Source organism: Neophocaena asiaeorientalis, unplaced genomic scaffold, assembly GCF_003031525.2.
Source record: "Neophocaena asiaeorientalis asiaeorientalis breed wild unplaced genomic scaffold, Neophocaena_asiaeorientalis_V1.1 scaffold543, whole genome shotgun sequence".
NCBI lineage: Eukaryota > Metazoa > Chordata > Mammalia > Artiodactyla > Phocoenidae > Neophocaena > Neophocaena asiaeorientalis.
The window spans coordinates 1,671,631-1,685,549 of NW_020173671.1; the positions used below are offsets into that span (position 1 = coordinate 1,671,631).

The 13,919-nt window shown below is 42.1% G+C and overlaps 1 protein-coding gene across 2 annotated transcripts in view; it reads left to right on the forward strand.

The window, feature by feature from the left end:
• The first annotated feature begins 643 nt into the window (after nucleotides 1-643).
• The window catches only part of CFAP52 (cilia and flagella associated protein 52), a 33,438-nt gene continuing 20,162 nt past the window's right edge, over nucleotides 644-13,919 (forward strand). Inside the window, exons 1-6 of one of the 2 annotated variants that reach the window (XM_024748464.1) lie at nucleotides 644-722; nucleotides 6,866-7,065; nucleotides 7,452-7,588; nucleotides 10,904-11,032; nucleotides 12,588-12,687; nucleotides 13,708-13,824. In XM_024748464.1, coding sequence (XP_024604232.1) covers nucleotides 644-722; nucleotides 6,866-7,065; nucleotides 7,452-7,588; nucleotides 10,904-11,032; nucleotides 12,588-12,687; nucleotides 13,708-13,824 — 762 coding nt within the window. Of the gene's footprint in view, nucleotides 723-6,865; nucleotides 7,066-7,434; nucleotides 7,589-10,903; nucleotides 11,033-12,587; nucleotides 12,688-13,707; nucleotides 13,825-13,919 lie in introns of both variants that reach the window. The other variant, XM_024748465.1, reaches the window with a different exon arrangement.

Genomic DNA, 13,919 nt, shown 5'->3' on the forward strand with positions numbered 1-13,919 from the left:
CAATCGGGTCCCACTAAGAGACGCGAACAGTTGGGTGCAATTAAAATAAAATTGTTTTTGAACAAAATCTAAGCATTTTTCTCAGGTAGGTGGGAGCCCCTCAAGACCTCTAGCAGTTACTTAACATTTTATCCTGCTTAAAACAAAAACAAACAAAAAATGGATTGTGGTGATAGTTGCACAACTATATAAATTTACTAAAGCCCACTTTAAGTAAATTCTATATATAATTTATACCTCAGTATAGTTAAAAAAACCTTTTTGTCCTGCTTCAAACAAGGGACCCAAAGAAGTATCAATTATATACCGTCTTACAGCAGCCTTCCCATCAGAGGCAATCCTTTAATTTTTAAATGCCATAAGGTGCTTGATTATATAGTTACCCCAAAGGTCACAGACTCTTTACATGGGACAGGAGGGAATTAGTTCTGTGCATTTAGTGCCCCTTAAATTTCCAGAGAAATACTAGAAGGTAAAAAGAACGGCTCTTTCCATTTGCAAGAGAGCAAAAGGACTCGAACTCCTTCGGCTGGGTTTCAGCGCAGGCGTTGATCTGGCGCGCGTGCGCAAATCCGTTACCATAACGACCGGAAGACGCTGCACCTCTGGAGGCTGAGAGGAACGTGAGCGGAGTCTCCGGGTGATGGAGACCCAAACTTCGCCCAAGGATGAGGTGGCTGAGGTGGCCGAGCTGGAGCTTGAGGCCGTGATCGGATTCAATGGTGAGACCTAGAGCACGTCTGGGTTGGGCGGTTTAGGAACCCCAGGGATACGTAGTGCACACAGGGAGAGTGAGACCCCAGGTAGCACCTGGAAGGCAGCTTGGGACGCTGGCATGAGCGAAGCACTGGGGACCCAGAGAGCCCCTCCTCCCCAAAAGTCTTAGAGAGTCACATCCTCACTCCAAGCCTCAAAGAATGGGATGGGTTTTGCCTAAAAGGAACGAAATGCCTCCTCCTCCTTAAGGATAAGTAAGTGTGACTTGAAAGCCTTCTCCCACTAGTCAGCTCTCCCCTGGCTCTAAGCCCCACACAACCCGCAATACTGCCTGCCCCTCAGTAACCACCTACAGAATCCGTGTAGGCCCCTGGGACCAACTACCTTCTGATGTACTAACGAGAAGGGGCTGGGGTGGGGGAGGAGGGATTCTAATGGTGAGGATTTCAGTCCACGACAGAAGGCGAAGAGGACGCCAGGGGGAGCTGGAGAGGAGAGAAGCTTTGGTCAGAGGAGGCCTGGTTGTTCTGCCTAAATGTGACTTATGACCCCCTCCTATTTGCAACATGAAGGGGGGAAATGCTGTTTGGTTTTCTGAGAAGGATGAAAACATGCAATGGATTGCATTTTTTAAAAAGCAAACTTTTTATGGCTGAATAATATTCCATTGTGTATATGTGTCACATCTTCTTTATCCATTCATCTGTCGATGGACTATTACTCAGCCATAAAAAGAAACGAAATTGAATTATTTGTACTGAGGTGGATGGACCTAGAGTCTGTCATACAGAGTGAGGTAAGTCAGAAAGAGAGAAACAAACACCGTATGCTAACGCACACATATGGAATCTTAAAAAAAAAAAAATGGTACTGATGAACCTAGTGGCAGGGCAGGAATAAAGAAGTAGACATAGAGAATGGATTTGAGAACACGGCGGGGAGGGGAAGCTGGGGCAAAGTGAGAGTAGCATTGACATATATACAGTACCGAATGTAAAATAGTTAGCTAGTGGGAAGCAGCCGCATAGGACAGGGAGATCAGCTAGGTGCTTTGCAATGACTTAGAGTCGTGAGATAGAGGCTCAAGAGGGAGGGGATATATGTATGCATACGGCTGATTGACTTCGTTGTACAACAGAAACTAACACAGTATTGTCAAGCAATAAAGATCTATTTTTTTAAAAAAAGCAAACTTTTAAAAAAGTGCATTGTGATGCCTGAAATCTTTAAAATTGTGGTAATGTAGACACAGAACAATCAATGGCTAAAGTGTTAGCACATTCTAGGACTTGGCTCTTGAGTCTTCGTTTTAGGTTAACAGTCTCTGATAGAAAGTGGGCATTTAGTGCATCCGAGATGCTGGCCATCTTTAGGGCTGATCACCAGGTCATTGGTAAAGGATGTGGATGACCTGCTATGAGGGCAAAGGGTCACAATGGTGACCAGCAGAGAGCCCCGCTACTGAATTCGTGCTGTTTTGTGGCACTCAAAGACCAAATATATGGTCAATTATACCTCAGTGTCTCCCATGGCAATTATCTCGGCCTTTTAAAATTGAATAAAATTAATTGAATTTTTTCTACCTTCTTGATTTTGTGACAATTTATATTTTTTCATAGAGTCAAATATGCATTTATCTAGAACGACTGTATGACAAATAGTATGCTGTGCACTGAGAATACAGTGTAATACAGGGGTAAATCCATAGCCATACTTAAGAACAAGAATTTAGAACATTGGAAAAATACAGCGAAACTGAAAAAAAATCAGCCATCATTGCATTTCCTAAAGATATCACTGTTAAACTTTTGGTATGATCCTTTCAAATATACATTGACATATAAATTTTTTCCACAAAAGTGGTCTCATGCTGATATATTCTCTTATAATCAGATTTTTTTCCCACCTAGGATGCCATGCAAATCTTTCCTTAGCAGTAAATATACTCTATGCCATGATTTTAATATATTTTAATATAATATTCTGTTGCATAGATATGCCCCAATTTATTTAACCAATGTGCTGTTTTTAAAAATTTAGTATAACTTACATTATTTTGCATTTATTTTTAGATGCTACAAAGAACATCTGCATAGCTAAATCTTTTAACTCTTTAACTTTTTCCTTGGGATAAATTCGGAGTACATCTTAAAGATTTTTGATGTATCCTCCAAATGCCATACAAAATGTATACCAAAAAGACATATATGCGAATGGTTATAGTAGCATTATTTCAAATAGCTAAAAACTACAACCAAAATGTCCATCAAAAGTAGAAAGGACTAATAAATCGGTATATTCATAGAATGGATTACTCTGAAGCAATGAAAAAGAATGAACTACATACAGAGGGCAGAAAAATCTGTCCGCGGTTGGCAGAACTCACGGATGCCGAGGGCCGACTGTAGTACACACTTCTATGTAAGGAACTCGCGCATCCGCGTGTTTTGGTGTCCGCGTGTTTTGGTATCCGCGGGGGTCCTGGAGCCAATCCTCCACCGATGCAGAGGGACGGCTGTAGTGCTACACGCAACAATGTGGATAGATTTCACAAACATAATGTTGAATGAAAAAAGCCAGCTGTGACAGAATACGTACTGTACAGTACAATTCCATTCATATAAAGTTCTAAGATGAGGAAAATTAATTTACAGGAATAGAAGTCAAAGCAGCAATTACCTCTGGGGAGATGTAGCCTGGGAGAAGGCAGATGGGAAATGTCTGGGGTGTGGTTATAATCGGCTTCTTGATCCGGGCTGTAGTTATATGGGTTTGTTGGTAAAAAGTGACTGAGTTTCCCGTAATTTTGCCTTCAATGCAACACGTTTACGTAAAAAGGCTATACTACTTGTCGGAAAATAACCAAAGTTTTATGAAAGTGTGGGAGAAAGCTTCTATTCTAGGTTTGAATGGGGTCAAGATTAATTCAAGCAGTCTCTCTTTTTTTTTTTTTTTTGGCTACATTGGGTCTTCCTTGCTGCGTGCCACCTTTCTCTAGTTGTGGCCAGCGGGGGCTACTTTTCATCGCGGTGCGTGTGGGCTTCTCACTGCCCTGGCTTCTCTTGTTGCGGGTTGCGGAGCCGGGCTCTAGGTGTGCGGGCTTCAGTAGTTGTGGCACGTGGGCTCAGTAGCTGTGGCTTGAGGGCTCTAGAGTGCAGGCTCAGTAGTTGTGTTGCCCAGACTTAGTTGCTCTGCGGCATGTGGGATCTTCCCGGACCAGGGCCGGAGCCCGTGTCCCCTGCATTGGCAGGCAGATTCTTAACCACTGCACCACCAGGGAAGCCCTCAAGTAGTCTTTAAAGTTGGGTAGGAGTCGGTGAGTAAATATCCCAGGGAACAGATATAGGGTGAGCCAAGGAGGAAGGGGGAGAGTGTGGGGTCAGTTGGGGAATGGCAAACAATTGGCTGGCTTCAGTGTCATGGACTGGCAGGATAATACAGTAAAGAGAGCCTGGGATTCGATTTTGGAGGCCCTAAACACCAGGTAATGGAGTTTAGTAGCTCTCACATGGAAACAAATCAGAAGCAAAAGCAAAGCCCCTTTTATCATGGTGACACTAGCACTCATTGTAGAGTTACATGACAGTTTATGAGTTTTAACTTGAGGGTGTAAATATGTAAGTGCACTTGAATCTTCCAGGTACTGTACATTTTCAGTTCTCTCTCCTATAACACTGTCTGATTCTTTCTTCCTCTAGAGAGACAACCATTATCCTGGTTAGTGTACCCTTCCCAGCTATGTTTAAAAATTTCACTATATATGTAAAATATTGAATATACTATATGCGATATACTATATATAAATTGTATATGTTCACATGTTCTTATATTTTATAATCTTTTAAAAAGATTAATCTTCTGTTTTATTGTACATTTGAAACCTGCTTTTTTCACCCAACATTACTTGGGTGATGATTTAATTTGCTTTAAATATCTATTTCCCTGTTGATGGGCTTTTATTCATTTACCACTTTTTACTAATATAAACAACGGCACAGTGAACACCTTTGTACATGGCCCATAAGCACAACTGCAAGTATTTCTCTAGGTTATATACTGAAGAGTAGATCTCGGTCCTAGGATACGTACATGTATTCAATGATGCTCAATACGGGCACATTTTCCAAAGCAATTCTACCAATTTACCCTCCCATTAAGCATTCTGTGAGTGTTCCCTTTGCTGCACATCACTAATGCCTGGTACTGTCCACCTACTTAATTTTAGCCATTAGGATGGGAATGAAATGGTATCTCGTTTTGGATATAATTTGCATTTCCCTGGTCACTTGTGCAGCTGCATATCTTTCTATGCGTTTTCTGGCTTTTGAATTTCCTCCATCATAAATTGCTTCTTCGTAGCCTTTGCTCATTTTTCTGTCGGGCAGTTTGTATTTTTCTTATTGCTTCATGGTAGTTCTTTACATATTCTGCTGGGTATGATTCTCTGTCTGTTATTACGGACATTGCAAATATCTTCTCCTGGTTTGGGTTTTCTTTTCATTTTGTCTTTTGTCATTAGTTTTTAATTTTTTTTTCTTTTTTTTTTTTTTTTTTTTGCTGTGCCACGCGGCTTTCAGGATCTCAGTTCCCTGACCAGGGATTGAACTCAGGCCACAGCAGTGAAAGCCCAGAATTCTAACCACTAGGCCACCAGGGAACTCCCAGGAAGTTTGTGATTTTTAACGTAACTTGGTGCACATATTGGCCTCCGCTGTTAGGATTTGCTCTTTTGCGTCACTTTCTAGTCATTTCCTACGACTTGTATGTACATTAAGTCTTGTTTTTCACATTTAGGTCCCTGATCTATCTGGAATGTATTGTTTGTGGATGGTGTGAAGTAGGGATCTAAGTTTACTTTTACCCTATGGGTAGCCATATGACTGTTTATAAGGAGCCTGCGATGAGAAAAACTAAGTATACGTTTCACAAGGACAAGATCACCCCCAGACACAAACCTTAGTATTATAAGAACTGACTGCAGAAAAAAGGAACGATGATCACAATGAAAGTGAAAGAAATCATTTATTCAATTAATATATTTGGCCGTTTGAAGAAAACAAATCCGTCTAGCTACTGGAATCACATAATGCATCAAACTAAATTCCAGAGGGAGTTAAATATAAAAGCTGAGTTCATTAAGGACCAGAAAACTATATTAATAAATATCTGTGACTCTTTTGATGGGGAAGGAAATAGCAATTAAAAGAAGATGTTAAACTACTAAGAAGTAAACAAAATAAATGTGTGAGATCTTTATGAAGAAATATTAGAAATGCCGCCCGGGAGCATAAAAGGAGACTTCATGGAAAAACATACCCTGCTTTTAGAAAGGAAATATAACGTATTATTATAAAAATTATTTTTCCTTAAATTAATCTATACATTTAACACCACTCCCCTAAATACGAACATGAGTTTTTCAAGTACTCAAGCTGACTTTAAAGTGTATATTGCAAAATAGATATGAAAAATAACCAAAGCAATTCTGACCAAAGATGAGTAACAAGGGAGGACTCATGTCTATTTCATATTAGAACATATTACAAAGATTTATAATTGTTGAGATGGTTCTTGGCAAATATCTGGAGGATTGGGGTCTCACTATGAGAAGTCCTGGGATTCTTCAGCCTGCCAGAGACTTAGAACGAAAACCCTGATTTTTATCTTTACCAAACTTCTGCCCAAGGTAGTGAATTCACGTTCTCCCTATGGCTATGCGCTCACCCAGACAGGCTTCTCCTGCTTCATGTGCTCTGTGCTTATCAGAATTACAAACACTGGACCTAGGTCTGAAGTGAGGTTCCTGGACCAGCAACAGCAACACCAGCATCACTTGGGAGCTTGTCGGAAATGCAGTATCTCGGGCCCCTCCCCAGACCTAAAATCAGAATCTGCATTTTAACCGGAGCCCCTGGGGACTTTTATGCACCTTAAAGTTTGAGAAGCTTATATATTAGACCAACCTTCTTGTCAGTGGAATAAAATTACATATCACCCCTCCCTGACACACACACACACACAATTTTAGTTGAACGAAGGCTTATTTCAAAAGCGTTCTTTTGTGCTCAATTTAAATAAAAACCACCAGCCACTTCTGCCCCTGATTTATTTTTTAATTTTTTACTCTTATTTTTAATCTCTCTTTTAGGACATGTCCCCACTGGTCTAAAATGCCATCCCGACCAGGAGCATCTGGTTTATCCTCTGGGTTGCACCATCCTCATTCAGGCACTAAATACTCTGGAACAGAATTTCCTACACGGTCACGGCAACAATGTCTCCTGTGTGACCATCTCTAAGAGCGGAGTTTACATTGCTTCCGGACAAGTCACATTCATGGGCTTCAAGGTGAAAAAACTAAAAAATCATTCATTCTCAATAGATTTAGCAGTGCCTCCCAAGAAAAACTGCCCACTTCAGAATAGCTGTGTGCTACCCTGTTTACACCCTTCCTCCTCTTCCTTTGACCCCTCTCGGAACTCATTTTCAACCTATCAGGCTGAGAGCTGAGGAACCTAGTGGTTTTATACCCGATGGTGCAACTTGTGACCGGTAACGCTCAGAAACAAACGTCCCTGATTACAACTGTGTCCATCTTGTTGCTGTCGTGTTTGTAAGACCTGCTCTAATTTCTAGAAAAGTGACGAATGATTATTTCTCACCGAGAGGGGTAGCTATCTCTTCCAGTTCTTTCAAAGCCTGTCTATGATCTGACAGTGTATTCTTGCTCCCAGGCGGATATCATTTTGTGGCATTATAAGAAAAGGGAGCTGATTGCTCGGCTGTCACTTCACAAGGGCAAAATTGAAGCTCTGGCCTTTTCACCAAATGATTTGTACTTGGTATCACTAGGAGGCCCAGATGATGGAAGGTAATGAACTAAGCATATTTACCTATTTTCCGCCATGCATATTTCTAGACGTGTTAAGTACCCTCTCCTATCTAACATTCTCTGTTTGCCCATCTATAGAGCGTGTGTGGTGTGAAAAGGCTATTAAATCGAGAAGATGACATCATCTTGTCACCATCATTCTCATCATAGACAACAGCTAATTTTTTTTTTGAGCACTTACTATGGGACAGGTGTGTGCTGAGTAACTTAACTTCATTATCTCATTTAAGCCTCATGACAACTCCATGAGGTGGGAGCTATTGGGACCATATGACTGAGGAACTAAACTCACCAGCTGCTAAGTAGCAGAGCTGGGGGACAAACCCTGGCAGTGTGACTCCAGAGGTGGCATTTAAAATTTTTTAACTTGCCTCACCAAGACATGATCTTGGCGCTCAAGGATCTCACAGTCAAGTTTAGGAGGGAGAGAATACATACAAATGAAATTGTGGGGGGGAAAAGTATTTCAAAGCATTATATTAGGAATAAAAATCAATGTAGTACCTATTCCTGTGTTAATGCTAAAGGAACATCATTTATAGAAGAAAAATAACACCTGAGGTTTGTGTAGGATTTAATGCTTTGGTGCACTTTCACAGATATTTTCTTGTTTGAGATCCACAGGTTAATTACAATGGAAGTTTACATTTGTGTGTAGTGTATATTGACAGTTGTCTTAATATATAGCAAATCAACAAAAGCGTCACGACATTTCCTCCTTTCACGGTCATTCTCTTGCCATGTAAATAATCAGACTTCCCTGGCTTATCCCCATTTGACTGTTTTGGCTTTTTTTGTGTGTAAGAAATGCATCCACAAATCAGCTATTAACATTCTTAGCTCAACTTAAGGCACATTGAAATCTTGCGTGCACATTGAAATCACCTGAGGAAATAAGACCCCTGATGCCTGGGTCCCAGCCCCAGAGGCTTTTCAAGCTTGGCAATTATCACCCCCCCACGCCCAGACCTTGCCGAAGAGTTGCCAAGGCTAGGCCTTGGGGGGAGAATAAAACGGCTCCTTAACCAAGACTAATCTGCAAAACTGTCATCTCCTCTGTAATTTTAAGCTTGATTTTAGGCTATCGAAGATTTGCTTACGGAAAACTGGAGATGTTGAGAAAAACATGCTCAAGAAAGTTTCTTCTTGAAAGAAAAACAAATTTTGCTGTAGGAAAATGCAACGTGCCCGTCCCCGAATAGTCACGGTGGTGAAGAGCATGGGGTCCTGTTGGCTGCTTTTGTATAGTCATGGGTCAACCCTGGCCGTGTGGGAGGCTCCGTTCTACCCAAACCACCTGGCGTCTCCACAGAGGGGGAGAAACAGAAGGGATGCTGGGAACTAGACTGGACACTCTAGAATTTGCATATGCATACATTTGGAATATTTTGTAACCTATCTGTGAAGCTTTTGCATTAATGTTATTGTACTATCAGTGTTGTACTACAACCTGCTTTTGACTAACTTTATACCAAGGATATCTTCTACGTGTATATATGTAGGCAATACATATCGCTCTTTGCAACAACTGTATGTTATTCAATTGTATGGATATGCTGGAGTTTATTTGGCCAGCTATCTGTGTTGGCGCCTTTTATTTATTTTTAAATCTTAAACTTGTTTTTGAAAAATTAAAGCTATACCTGTTCATGGTTTATAAAGCAAGTGTGTTGTCCTACTATGCAGAAGGATTCAAAATTTGTATCCCCTCCACCATGAAGAGTTCTACTGTCCAGAGGCACTTGGATTCTTTTTTTTTTTACAGCCCTATTGAGATACATTTCACATACCATGAAATCTACCCATTTAAGATGTACAGTCAGGTGGTTTTTAGTATAGTGGTTAGTTGAGTGGGTTTGTTTGGTTTTTTTTTTTTTTTTTGCCAGAATACTCCCCCAAGGACATTTTTTACGTGTTATATTGTGCAACCTTTGCCACAATCAATTTTAGACCATTTTCAACACCTCAGAAAGAAACCCAGTGCCCATCGGCCGTCACTCCCAATTCCTGCTCCACCACTGCCCCTGCCCCAGCCTCAGGCAACCACTAACCAACTTTCTGTGTGTATAGATCTGCCTACTCTGTATGTTTCACATAAATGAAATAATACAATATGCGGCCTTTTGTGACTGTTTTCACATTGTATGGATATACCACATTTTCCTTATCCATTCATTAATGTATAGACTTTTGGGTCGTTTCCACTTTTAGGCTACTATTATTACTAATGCTGTTAGGAACATTTACGTACAAGATTTTGTGTGGATGTACATTTTTATTTCTCTTGGGTATGAGGTTTTAACAGTCTTTTTTGATATTGGTTCCTCTAGTTTTTTACAACTTTTAAGTGACATGCATCTCAATTTTTCCACGTTAGGTGGTATCTATCAACTTCCTACTAAGAAAAAGAATTCATAGCTCTTATACGACCTCCTTCCCCCTTCCTGGCGATCACGGTTATACCTTGATTTAGACCACCTGTGATAATTCATTCCACACGTAGAAAACTTGGGGAACATAGGTAGGCATGTTTTTCCATTAACCAGGTTTGTTCCATCTGCATTCTTTTTCTTTAATACTCTGACCCCAGTGTTTAATGTAACACCCCCCACACACATTTTTGATATCATTAAGCAAACACTACTCAGTTTAGGACTAAATTGTATGACTGTACTCAGAAAGATGGAAAAGGTAACCTACAACCGCACTTCTCAAAGGGTGGTCCCCGGACCACCAGCATCAGTGTCACCTGAGACTTTTTAGCAAAGCAGACTCTCAGCCTCCACCCCAGACCTACTGAATCAGAAAGTCTGGGGGTAGGTCCTAGCACTCTCTGTTTTACTAAGCCCTCCAAGTGAATCAGCTACATGTTCAAGTTTGAAAACATGCCCATGTCATCCCCTTTATTGCTTCTAATTAATGAATTTTTTTTTTTTTTTTTTTTTTGCTGGAGTACTTCCCCAAGGAAATTTTTTTACAAGAGATAAATGAGTGGTAAACTTTTACGCCCTGCCTGTCTGGAAATCTCTTTAGATTTAGCATCAAACTTGATTGACAGGCTGATGGTTTTCCAGCCTCATAATCATTTTCCTTCAAAACTTTTAAAATGTCACCCATTTATCTTTGAACCCAGTGCGATTGAGGAGACGTCTGGGGGGCAGAGGGGTGGTGTAATTCTTTTGTTCCTCTGTAAGTAACCTTTTAATTTTTTTCCTTCTAGAACCGCTAAAAGAGCCGTTTCTTATTTTGAAAGCCTGTTTTCCCCTGACTCTCTTTGTCCTTTCGTCTGGGCAGTGTGGTGGTGTGGAGCATAGCCAAGGGAGACGCCATCTGTGGCAGCCCTGCTGCCGGCCCCAACGTCGGGAATGCCACCACGGTCATCTTCTCCAATTGCTGCGATGAGATGTTTGTCACTGCTGGAAAGTACGCATCCGCTGTCAAGGTGTCCAGAATTTGTAAATCACTCGATTTGCTTGCACAGAAAACATGGTCATTCCAATTAGGGTGAACGTGGCTTTCGTCCTGGAAAAAGAACTTCCATCTTAATTTTCATGATTTGGGAATCATTAAAAATCCTTTTAGCTGAAAGTCTTTTTAAATATGGTTATTTGACCATTCTGTGCTTCCTACTGAAAAGGTTCTGCTGATCTGCTAAACCCATTTCAGGCTCTGGTCTGTTTGTTACAGATAACACATTGCCCCCAGTCAGTGCTCACAGGGTCATTTGCCCAGTTGCACCGATTCACTTACCGGTCGATGTTTCTTACCACCTGCACTTAATTTAGATCTCGTGAAATGAGAGTTTGCGAATGAACTGCACCAGCAAGTTTCAAACGTTTGACTATCAGCCATATGCGATCATTTCTGGTAGGGTCAGCATCGAGCAGCTAGGCGGGTGGGGTACCAAGCTGAAGGTCTGAACAGAGGCCTGCATCTGTCTAACAGAAGAACTTAATTTACAGGTTCACCTATCAGAGGCCTGTTTGGAGTTTGACATGAAGGTTAAACCTATATAAAAGCATCCCCTTTCATGTCACATACCAATTCGCAGGTCAGAAATCTGAAGGTAGGGTTGAAGCATATGTTGGTTGGAACGATCCTTTTCGGCCCACCTGTGGTCTCTCATCTGTGAAAGGCGCATGTCATTCGTTACTTTTCCAGCCAGAATAAAGAATCTGTGCTGTTTCCTGCCCCCACCTTGTGACATCCGGCAGGCATCTGTTCCGTGGCTAATTACGAGGAAGGATTTATTCAGAGGCCATGAAACTAACTGGCATGAAAGCCAGCCCCTAAGGAGAGAATCTTATCAGGACAGTTCTCTGATCCTAAAGCAGCTGACCACGTCCTACCCTGACTTTGGGGGTCACTGGTGGCCGTGAAGCTCTTCAACTCCCTTCAGGTTTGCAGAGTCGTTTGCCTAAACCTTTTACGGGGGGTCTATCTGCTCTCCCACAGGTGATTGAGCAGCAGGTATCAGCTAATTCTGATGTCTGCTGATAATGTGTCTCCAGGAGTCAAAACCTGAATTTAAACCTCATCTGGAGAGTGGGGGGAATCATAAAACCTACTTCACAGGGTGGTTGTGAGCACTGAATGGAATAAAATCATCCCTCGGTATCCCTGGGTTATGCATCCGCAGATTCAACCAACTGTGGATGACGTACCACGTTTAGATCTGCAGTTGGTAGAATCCGTGAGTGCGGAATTACGAATGCAGAACCCGTGGATACCGAGGAGGACCACCTATGGGCTATGGGCATGCGCGGATTTTGGTGTCCGCTGGCGGGTCCTGGAACCAATCCCCCGTGGATACCAAGGGACGACTGTATCTTGGGTAGATCACCAGGCTGTAACAAATCCCCCGAAATACCTAGTTCTCTTCCTTTCAGCTTCTCCTTCAAGGCACTGCAGAAAACAGAGAAGAGATGAAGTGTCTATTAAATGGGTATCCATTTGATTGCTGGTTTCTTTTCTCCAGTGGGACAATTCGAGTATGGGAACTGGATCTCCCAAATAGAAAGATCTGGCCAACCGAGTGCCATACAGGACAAATGAAAAGAATAGTCATGAGTATCTCAGTGAGTATTACTCTAAGCGTTATTTTAGGTAGCTGTTAGTACAAGTTCCCAAGATAGGTGTCTGTGTGTGTACGCATGTGTGTGTACATGTGTGTAGGTACACGTACCTAGGGCTAGGGGTGGGGAGGTGAGGTCTGGACATGGGGGACATTGACTGAAGAGGCACAGGTGAGGGAGCTCCCGTGAGAAGCTGGAGAGGCTGCCTAGACGCAGCTATGGGGAAATCTGTTTCAGCGGGACCTGAACTGCCATCAGACCCCAGGAACCTGCCTCACCTGGAGGGAAGCAACGTAGCCAGGAGGTACTCAGAGCCCCCAGCACCTCCCTTTGCCACTTATGTTATTTCTGCACCAGAAATAAAGTTTCTGACAACGAAACTCCTTGTTGAAATGCAGTTTCCTCCATAAGGAGGAATTATTCGTATGTTTTTAAGGTGGATTCAAATATTCATGCATATAACCCCATTCTCCACCTCCTCTTTTTTAACGCATACTCATTTTATGAGTGTAGACTTTGAAATAGGAGATAAAGCAAATGCACATTCTCTCTGGAGGAGCACAGTTTCTCCCTAGGAGCCCTTCGGAGGTGTCTCGGGATGCGCAGGCTAACAGACACAGGTCGACTTCCGGTGAAATGCACAGGCTGCTTGAAGTCTAATGTTTCCTCCAGTTCTGAGTTTGGCCCTATTGTGCTCCCCTCGAAACTGTTCTTACCCATCTTTGAGTCTGAGGAAACAGGAGTCGCCAGAAGGACCTTTGTAGGTCTTGTTTTTTTAAACTTTTAATTTTATATTGGAGTATAGTTGATTAACAATGTTGTGACGGTTTCAGGGGTACAGCAAAGTGATTCAGTTATACATTTTCCCATTTAGGTTGTTACATAATACTGAGCAGAGTTCCCTGTGCCCTTTGTAGGTCACAGTGGGGTTCAGAGAAAGCTCATCCCCTCCCTGATCAGGGGCTCGTGCACATCACTGGGGAAAACCAGGTCTTCAGATTTCGTTTTCCCTCTGATCCCCAGATGGCCGATGATGATAGCTTTTTCTACCTCGGCACCACCACTGGAGATATTCTAAAGATGAGCCCTAGGACCAAGCTGCTGGCAGACACTGGGCCTGCCAAGGACAGATTCAGTCTGGTGAGTAGAGACCATCAAAGTCTGCTCTGCCCTGACATTTTCTAGTGATTTCTTCCTGCCACTGTGAGCACAGACTTCCGTTAAGTGTCTGTGGA